Consider the following 9,924-nt stretch of genomic DNA (forward strand, 5'->3'; position numbering starts at 1 on the left):
AAGTAAAAATATAACAATACAATATTGAAAGTGTCCAATCTTTCTTTTGTTGCCCTTTTTCCTGATTAAAATTTCTTTACAATTATAAAAAAATAATACGACGAATTTTCAGAATCTTTTTTATTGTGTCACTAATATATAATTCTATATTCCGTTCGTATATATCGTGAATGATAAATGTTAAGATTATATGAATCAAAATTTCTCATACTCATAAAACAAAAAGAAAAGATTATGTAAAATAAGTTAAGTTTTATGGACCTAGAATATATTATAATATAATATATACTACATATAATATACTGATATTATATATATTATATATTACACGTCCATAGTTTGTCTGTTCTATCAGTGCATATTTTACTAATAGAAGTATCTTTACTCTTTTTATTCCCTACTGTTGTCGACTATAGGCTGGCAAAAAACGGAAGAATATTTAATTTAGAAACACTGTGTGTGAAATTAAGTGATATGTAAAATACAATAATATAAGTTTCTTATTATATTGTTACTTCCTGATTAGATTTGTTTTTTTTTTAAATATTCGACGATACTCGCACACATTCTGCTTAACATTCTAATTGAATGGTTCATTTAATTTTCTTGAATTAAAAATTGATTAGTAATTGTAAATATATACACAGGTATACGTAAAACATACACTTGTGTGAATGTTGTTTACAGAGGAAATATTGAAATTCCAAGTGCCTTTAAGCGGCGTCCATATATCTTTATATTCGTCGATATTTCTTGTAGACGTTATTTCATCGTCTTACAGGAATTCGTCCGGTTCTCGAGGTGCATCGAGGTCTCGATAATGTATGACTGGCCGGAAGTCGCTACCGCCGCCACTGCAATATTAAACATTTATTAGAATAATTAAAAGAACATTGATAATATCGATATGTTAGAATATTATTTTTAATATTTATATTATTAACTTATATATATATTTTTATATTATTTTGTTTGCATATCTGCGTAACATTTTGGCTTTTATATCTTCCACACACGTATATTAAAATAAATAAAAAAAAATTATGGCTTAAATAATTGTTTGAGTTAGTAATTCTCAACAAAGCTTGCAAAAATATTATTATAATGCGTTATTAATAATAATTATTATTTTTCGTGCCACATATGCGATTGGATCAATATATTACATCATACAATTTTGCATGACATACGATCAACCGGACATAGGATTCAAGCGGAAATGGGATAAAATAAAATAACAAATATATTAAAATAACGTACAAATAGGTTTATTTGTTATAAATTTACAACATCAGCGTATCTTCGGACTCATTCTAAACAACGTTGTATAAAAATTAATCTATCTACTGTGACTCTAAATTCTTTATTAAAAAATAATAAAAAAAACTATATATAAAGGTACATATTTATTTGCTTCTCTTTTTATTTATTTCTATGCACATAATTTAGTTCTCAGTGCATAGTCTAAATAAATTTAAATTGTATTATAAACTTGAGCAAAAGATTGTGCTGATTTTGTAATAATTCTTTTATTATTATTAATGGTACGTTTTTTTTCTCTTTTTATTAATGATGTTGTTACACATCATACGTTGGCACAAAAACAATTTACAGCGCTTTTATGATTGTTTTGTTCTGTGGGAAGTTAAATTTATATTAGAATTCGACAAAACTTAAAACATGTCCATGCCTGACTGGTCCAAGTCATTATAATTAATAATAGGTCTTGACGCAGAATCCGGAGCGTCCCTGTAAAATATTGCATCACTACGTTCACTCTATTAACCCGATCAAACCGAGAAACTGTACTTGTGATATGAATGCATTTTAAATTTTGTTTTTTGTAATTTCACTACGAATTTTATCAACCTGTCAAAAAAGCTGATATGTGCCAACGCAGTGTAAATTCCCTTTATAATTTTTAGTTATAGACCGTACATTTTATTAAGGATAAATTTTACTGATGCTTTGCATCATAATGTAAAGAAAGAATTATCTTACCGTCCTCGATTGAATCCGCCACGATTGGAACGCGGACCTCCAAATCCACCACCGAATCCGCCACCGTAACCGGAACCATAATTGCCCCTGTTACCGCCGTATCCACCACCATAATTTCCAAATCTGGAAACACAGATGTTTGCATTAAATATCTTGACAATATTCCTTCCAAATTTTTCGTAGACTTTCAATAAACGAATGTGTTTAAATAAATTAACACTTTCTTTATAATGTACATATTATAATGATTGTGTATATATAGATGATCTGCTCGTTAATTATTTTCAATTGCCGGTGACTTTTGTACACTTACGAGCTGCAACCATAGGGCGAAAAATTTTCGCGTGGTCCGTCCCTCAGCGGAGCCTTGTTACCAGGATGTTCTGGAAGTTGAGGCCTCTTTGGGTCCTTCAAATAATTATTGAAGTATTCAGCTTCTGCTTTCACTTCAGCGACTTTCTCGGAATGTTTATTGAAGATATGCTTGCGAATAAAATCAGGTCCTTTAAATTTCTTTCCGCTAAGGGGGCATAACCATTTATCCTTTGACAGTTCCTGGGTGTTAGCTTGAACAAATTTTTCAACTTCACTGTTTATATATTAAGAAAAAAATATTTTATGTGATGAATCGTTACTTTCAGGTTAGTCTTTCGCGTTTTTTTAAACATTTGTCAAAAAAAAAAAAAAGGATACGCTTCGGCATTTTTTGCGCCTAGCTTGTCAAATTCTTCAGTGGATAAGGTAGCAACCGGTTGAAGAAAAGCAGACATTTTGCTCTCAAAGTTACGACAATATTCTGATAATTCAGCGCTGGAAATTTTGGCGGTGGGTGGTGATCCTCTTACATGCATTATTCCACATCTGTTTGGCATTTCGTCTTCGTTTGGATACTCGCAGTGATTATAGTAATCAACAGAATGAACGATTCGTAAATACAGCACTAATCTGTCTAATACCTGCAGAAATAAAGATGCAACATGTATAAAATTCACAAACAAAATTATTTTCAAGCAATCCCATAATTTTATACTTTTTTTTGTTTGTTTAATTTACCTTGATTAGAATTGGATCTCTTTCAATGGAACTATCTCCGTCACCACCTAATTGACCTTCTTCTTGCTCACCCGACATACCTAGCAACTCTTCCTCTTCGGCTGAAGCTTCCTCTATCAAGTAGTCCGTTATATTTTTCAATACCGGATTTTTAGATGACAATCCGAAAGCCTAGACGACGCAGAAAGTTTGATTCAATTATAAACCAAGTTTTTAAGTCCACAAGCATATTCATTGTAATATATACTACACATTTTACTTACAGCTTGCTCAGCCTCATTACTACTTGGAGTAGTTTTATTTTCTTTCTCGTCTTCTTGCTTCGCTGCACCTTCGTCCTTTTTTTCTTCTTTCCATAATCCTACCCTATTATCCAAATTGTGAACAATTTTAGCACTGAGCTTAATGTCGTGTCGAACTATCTGTTTGTGAGACGTTAAACCATTCACCGATCGAATACGTCGCGATAGATCTCTGTTCACTATAGCACCAAGTTCACAATCGCGTAACTGTATAAAAAAATAAAAAAAGATTTAAAAGTATTCTTAATTTCTTTTTTAATAATAACAGCGCACACTCCTCTAACTGAACTCACTCTGATGTTGTTCAAACTCCAGCAGATTTCTTTGATATTCACTTGTCTCTCGAATGAAACCCAGCCACGGCGGAACCATCGTCTCTCTGGTTGCGGATCCGCTATAGCCACGCGTAAGAATCCAGGGAATCGCTTGCACATCTGTTTGACAAATATATTATTTTAAATGCTAATAATTATATCATTATAATATAAAGGAACAGAGTATGTAAGTGAAAGAGAAAATATGAATTATTCACAAATAAAGCCTTTATAAAATTAATTAATAATGTTTTAACCTACCGCTTCAACTTCTGCTTTGGTAATTGTGGGTGCTAAATTACGAAGGAAAATGCTGCTCGTTTTGTGCAGAGCTCTAGGTTCCTTCTCTTTATCTTCACTGGCCAAATCAATCACTGCTTCTGGCTCAATTGTGGATTTTTTATTATTTGTAACTTCTACTTTTGTTTTAATTTCTTGATTCTCTTTTTTAGCATCGCCTTCTTCACCTTCTTCGTTATTAGTCTCCATTTTTTCATTGGCAGCTGATGATAATTATATAATTTGAGTAAAATAAATATAATATAAATATACATCTACAATCTAATATAAACTTATAAGATAACAATTACGATAGAGTTTATACAAAGAAATATCTTTTTAGTTGTACTTACGAGTTTCCGTTTTCGGTGTGTCTGGTTTATTACTGTCACTACCAGAAGAACTACTGCTACTGCTACTACTGCTGCTGCTATTGCTTTCGGTACGTTTACGTTTTCTTGATTTCTCTGATTTTTCTGCTGTAATAAGATAGACTGTAATGTTGAAGGGATTCAAAGAATGTCAAATGTTGAGATATACATACGAGGCTTATCGTCATCAACAGTTTCTTCCACGTCTTTACATTCATCATCATTTTGTTTTACTTTATCAGAGTCAGATATCGCATTTTCATCTTTTTCCGAATTTTCGACCTCTGTCATGGCAGTCTCATCATTTTTGGAGCCTTTTTCACTATGCTCGTCCACTTTGTTTTCATCACTGAAATAAGCCAAATATAGAAATAATCACAGAACATATTACTGATTCAATTTAATTAAAATTTTATCTAATGTTATGTAATACCTATTCTCCGATTTCTTTTCTACAGAAGGTTTGCTCTTATTATCTTCTTTTTCTTTCAAGAAGTCTTTAGCTATTATAGGTTTAGGTGGCTTGATGTTCAAAACTTGTAAATCCTCTTCTGTTCCTCCTTCTAATTTAATAACTACTGCATCTAAAAGATGTAGTAATGCATCCGCCTGATCGGCGTCGGCAGACACTTTTTCTATCTCTCCCGAATTCAGCAATTCCAGAAAAACTTCCACACGTTTCTACAATAAGAATAGAATTAGATAAATATTCTAAAATCAAAAGATGATGTTTCATATATTTTAGCATCGCATCTACCTTAAGTGCTGCTACTTGTTCGTCCTTTCTTTTCACTGATTCCTCAGGATGATATTTTATTTTGAACCTGGCGATCAATAGAAAAAGCATAGTGAATGAATGCTCACAAAGCAATTCAGTGTTATAATACTATACGAATCTTATACGAGTCTTGAATAGGAACACACGTACATATAATTCAGTGATGCAGCTAGTTCTGTAATTTAAAAGATGCAACGCGGATGAAAATCAGCGCTTTCTCTTCCACATACGAACGGCATATGCAAATATGAGGTATACAAAATGTTGCAAAATAATTTTTTATGCTGTATAATAAATTAAACCAAAAGACTCGATATCTTGTTTCCTCATATTGTGCATACACATGCATTCATAAAGTAAAAATTTCTGAACAAGAGAATCTTGTATTAATTATGACATACTACCTATGGTACAACTTTTGTTAAAAGTATTACTCTCAATAGAGTATGTAGAGGAAAGTAGACAGGTAGAAAAAAAAAATGAGATATTAGTAGAAAGTATTCAAACTCGTTAGCTATGTCGTCCTTTGTAATAAATTAAAAATCGAAACGAAAAGTTGTACGATTTTAATTAAATGCAAATCCTTGTTTCATATCCAAATCCGTATATATAATCGTAATTAAATATGTATATCCGAAGCATGGTCGTTAATACCATGCATTGTCGGTTACAGTATGAAGCCTCACCTGCAGTCATATTTCTACTCGCATTCAGTTTTCTCGTCGATTCAGAGTTTTATAGACAAGTATAGTACTCGACAAATAAATAGCGGGTTTAGAACGCGGCCTATGTGCGAGCAATATTTTGGGCTTTGCGCGCCCAGCTCGCAATTTACTTAGCTACCTAACAGGCACCTCGTGTCTTCAGCGATGCGCGGAACGCGAAATTCATAAAATATCGTACGAGAAAATAAACGAGCGAGATGACCCAAGGTATAAGGCGATGACGGCGATAGGCTGTAGGGATAGACAGAGCTGGTCATATTGTTTGAAATTAGCTACAGTATCAGAGTATGTGTCTGCAATTTGTCAAAGATTATATATATTAAATTATCTACCTCCACCAGGCATGTAGCAATATATGTACATGCGTGGACAGAGATCCATGTGATATCCTACATTATTTAAAAGTATCCATTTTTTTTTAATTCTGAATTTTAATGATGTTGTTTAGTTTGATAGATTCAGCAAGAATATTTCAGCCACTGTAGAATTAATTCTGTTTATCATCCATAAAAAATGTCGCGATAATCAATCATCTATAATATATAATAATGCAACCCCCCTAAGAGTGAAAAAGAAGAATAATATAATATAAATATTAATATACCATTCTTCATCCTTATGAGCGACAAAGAATTCATTGAGTTGCTGTCTCCTGAATTCCAATTTGTACTCGTTGTAGCGTTTAATAGCCTCTTCATCAGTAATGGTATCTTCTTGAGTACCAAGGAATGCTTTGAATGACATCATAGGTGGCTGAGTTTCAACATTTGAATTACTGAAATTTCCAGCTACTTCCCGACTGAAAAAATGATATAACACCATATGCAAAATATAATTTCACTAATATGTAAATATTATTAATTAATACAATATATACCAAACAGCATAAATACAGTTGTCACTATACAATCAGTAAAGTTTTAACATATGTACAGGATGTGACATTTTGTATTTAAAATTTGTACTATTAAATTTGTACACTTATATGTTTTATCTTCACATTTAAACACATTTAGGTTTATAAAAAAAGAAAAAATTATTTAATTCTGTTCCATCAAACTTTTTATATTTTATAAATATGAATATGATACTACCTCAATTTAGCTAACAACCTTGGAGTCAAGCGACTCCGTTTTGGTGGAATCCTCATAAATCCTGCTCTCCTCATTATTTACTTATTCATCATAATCCAGCAAAGCTCAAAAGAGAAAAATGACTTGAACATAACAAAACAAACAAACCTGCTACTATTGCTGTGGTTGCCATAGTGATGGTTGCCATGGTGAGGAGGAGGGTAATGATCTGGACTCCATGAAGTTCCACCACCAGTGCCAGCACCACCACCACTGCCGCTGCCTCCACCATAATAATCGTGGCCATATCTCGGTCTGTCATCCCAGTCGCCAAATCGCATTCTCTTCATAGGTGGTTGTATGTCCTGAGATCTTGCCGGACTGTAACGATCGCGTCCTCCACCTCCCCCACCTCGATACTCGCGATAATCCGGACGCTGTCTAGGACGACTCGACCACTCTCTACTATAAAAAGGAAGATTCTTAGCAGATCTAATATACTGACAACAAAAAGAATTTTATTTACCCTCATCGTGAAACAAAATAATTAGAAAACATGGCGCGTATATACCTATCGACCCAATCGTCACGTCTACGGTCATCTCTGCGTTCCCGTGAATACGACTCTGTCCTTTCACCTCTGAACTTATCACGTCTCTTTCTATCATATTCATCGTCCGAGTCTGCCATGTTTTGCAGAGTGTTGAACGTCTACACCTGAAAAAGAAATACAGAGAGATTAAAAAAAAAAAATATATATATATTTTTTTTTCTTTTTTTTTTTTTGTAAAGATGCTTTCAGTTATAAGATTTTATATACATATATATATGTGATTTGAGATATTTAGAGGTTAATGTGAGCGAAATTACAAGGAAAGTATTGTGCCTCGGTATTAGTTTTTCGCCAAGTTCGTAAATAAGGAGATCGTCAACGATGAAACTGTCTTCCTTACACGAGCAAGTACTCAGTTCCCTCAGTTATTAAAATGCAGGCAAAAATCGAACGGTATCTTCTCGAAAAGGCGCGATATACATAATTATCACTGTGTATAACCAATGTGTGCCACGCGATATTTTGCGTATTGTGTTGTGGTCGAGGGAGTACGATACAGAAGACAAAAAACATAGAACGCTGGAGGAGATAATTTCACAAGTTCGCTTACCGTTGTAGATATCTATCAGTCGACGAGAACCTGAGTATTCAGGTGGAATTCGAGAAATATCTAACCCCCTTTACGTCAGCCGATTTCTACTGCACTTACGTTCGCGAATTATCGGGACAAACGAACTGCGCATGAGCAGGAACGCAAACGTCGAGCGTCGTGAGTACATCTCAAGTATTTTCGGAAATCCTACCTATAGAATAAAGTAGCTTTTAATTGACCAATCGGAAGTCAAGATTTCTGTGTCCTGATTGGTCGATTAAAAACTACTCCAATTCTGGGATATAATTTTCGAACGCACCCTGAATGCGAGCCTGCGAAGATCAGTCACGTGGACGGTGACGTTATTCGCGCATGCGCACAAAGGAGATCTGTTCCACGATCACTTGCATGTCGGCGTCCTAATAATCCGTTATCAATTCTACGCGCCATTGCGTGGATACGAGAAATTTAAATACATACAGCATTTATCGAATATTTAAGAAAAGTTGTTAGTTTCTTTATTTAAATCTGTAAAAAGGTTTGTTTCAAATAATATATTTATACCATTGACATATATATTGACATGTTTATATTGATGAGTAGGTAGGTAACAATCGTAAAATCTTGGTATAATATTGTAATTAACTCGTAAAATATCTACCTATCTTTATTGACCAAAAATCTAATTATAATATCTAATTATAATACCTGATAGACATAATGGCAGTAAATATTTACACTATGGACATCTGTTAAAAATTTTTATTTGCATTTTAATTAAGAAGAATAAAATATATATATGATTTTGTTAGAAAAAAATTATTCACATAATACATGTTTAAAATAATGATTATACTTTTGTGCCTAATACATTAGAATTTTTTAATATATCAACTTTTTACTGGACTGATATGTAAATAAAACAAAGGAATCTAAAATGATAAAGAGAGAACATATTACGTGCGCGATGATAATTTTATTTTTATTGAACAGAAATTATTACGTTCTGTAAGATTTATTATTCATATTCTGTAAAAGAATGTTCTCTCGCATCCGGTATCGCGAATTTCGTGGTTCGTGTGATTAATTTTTTAACGCGGATGCAGCACGCGATCTAATGAGTCAATAGAAATCTTCGTTCGGAGATAACATCTTCTGCATGTTTCTGCATCGATAAGAGATTTTTTTTCATATATCCTCTATCCACTTTTCTGGTTATACGACCGTCGTACTTTATATCCAGGATATCGGTATTTAGGAGGAGGCATGATGTATTACAACACACGAACGTTTCTAAAAATACGCGCGATCACGGGTATTATTATTACACAATGAATCGTAGGTTTCGCCTTGTATTATGATGATACGCAAGCATGATATACACACATAGTGATCGCATAGTTTTGCGATATTTGTATTGCGCAGAAGTTCGCGGTGTATACAATGCGAGAAGAATTCTGACACACGCATTTCGATGTAAATGATTCGCCGAAAAAAAAACCAGTCTTCTCTTGTCGAGACCAGTCTCTTTATTGTCCCACAGGATATTCTAATACGCGAGACTAGAGTATATTTATATATCTGATAAAGATAATAGGTATTTAAATGTTACAAGATACAAATAAAAATATAAATAATTAATATACAAATAAAGATGTAAATAATTAATATAAAAATACATAGAACTTTTATGAGATAAAATAGTATAAATTTTACTGATCGAGATAAATATTGATTTCTATTTAAATATGAATATTTCAACGAACATTAGCAAAACAAACATAATTGAAAGAATAATCAATTTGAACAAATAATCAATTTAATGAAGCAAATTAAAGACTGTAAAAATTGATTTATTTTTATTGGGGAGAAGATTTGAAAGT

General features: G+C 32.8%; 1 protein-coding gene across 5 annotated transcripts; it reads right to left on the bottom strand.

The window, feature by feature from the left end:
* Positions 1 to 105: 105 nt before the first annotated feature.
* On the bottom strand, positions 106 to 8,196 carry Ars2 (arsenic resistance protein 2). 5 transcript variants are annotated; one of them, XM_072896039.1, is made up of 16 exons: positions 8,060 to 8,196; positions 7,468 to 7,613; positions 7,065 to 7,358; positions 6,428 to 6,622; positions 5,078 to 5,144; positions 4,754 to 5,001; positions 4,494 to 4,669; positions 4,303 to 4,428; positions 3,932 to 4,173; positions 3,650 to 3,790; positions 3,318 to 3,563; positions 3,055 to 3,225; positions 2,695 to 2,957; positions 2,315 to 2,590; positions 2,002 to 2,124; positions 106 to 854 (listed from the first exon to the last, which is right to left on the bottom strand). In XM_072896039.1, the coding sequence occupies exons 2-16, from the start codon at positions 7,584 to 7,586 to the stop codon at positions 776 to 778; spliced, it is 2,766 nt and encodes a 921-aa protein (XP_072752140.1). In that variant the 5' UTR covers positions 7,587 to 7,613; positions 8,060 to 8,196; the 3' UTR covers positions 106 to 775. The 5 variants fall into 5 exon arrangements, with proteins under 5 accessions (XP_072752140.1, XP_072752142.1, XP_072752141.1 ...); XM_072896041.1 differs by having other exon boundaries at positions 4,303 to 4,416; positions 7,065 to 7,361; XM_072896040.1 differs by having other exon boundaries at positions 4,303 to 4,425; positions 7,065 to 7,361.
* Positions 8,197 to 9,924: the final 1,728 nt, after the last annotated feature.

This window comes from Anoplolepis gracilipes, chromosome 7 (assembly GCF_047496725.1).
Source record: "Anoplolepis gracilipes chromosome 7, ASM4749672v1, whole genome shotgun sequence".
NCBI classification, from domain to species: Eukaryota; Metazoa; Arthropoda; class Insecta; order Hymenoptera; family Formicidae; genus Anoplolepis; species Anoplolepis gracilipes.

Coding starts and splice junctions, on each gene's coding strand:
- Ars2 (XM_072896035.1), bottom strand. CDS start 7,586: ATGGCAGACTCGGACGATGAATATGATAGAAAGAGACGTGATAAGTTC. Junction 3,226..3,317: donor GTAATGAGGCTGAGCAAGCT/GTAAGTAAAATG, acceptor TGCGTCGTCTAG/GCTTTCGGATTGTCATCTAA. Junction 2,958..3,054: donor GAGATCCAATTCTAATCAAG/GTAAATTAAACA, acceptor TTATTTCTGCAG/GTATTAGACAGATTAGTGCT.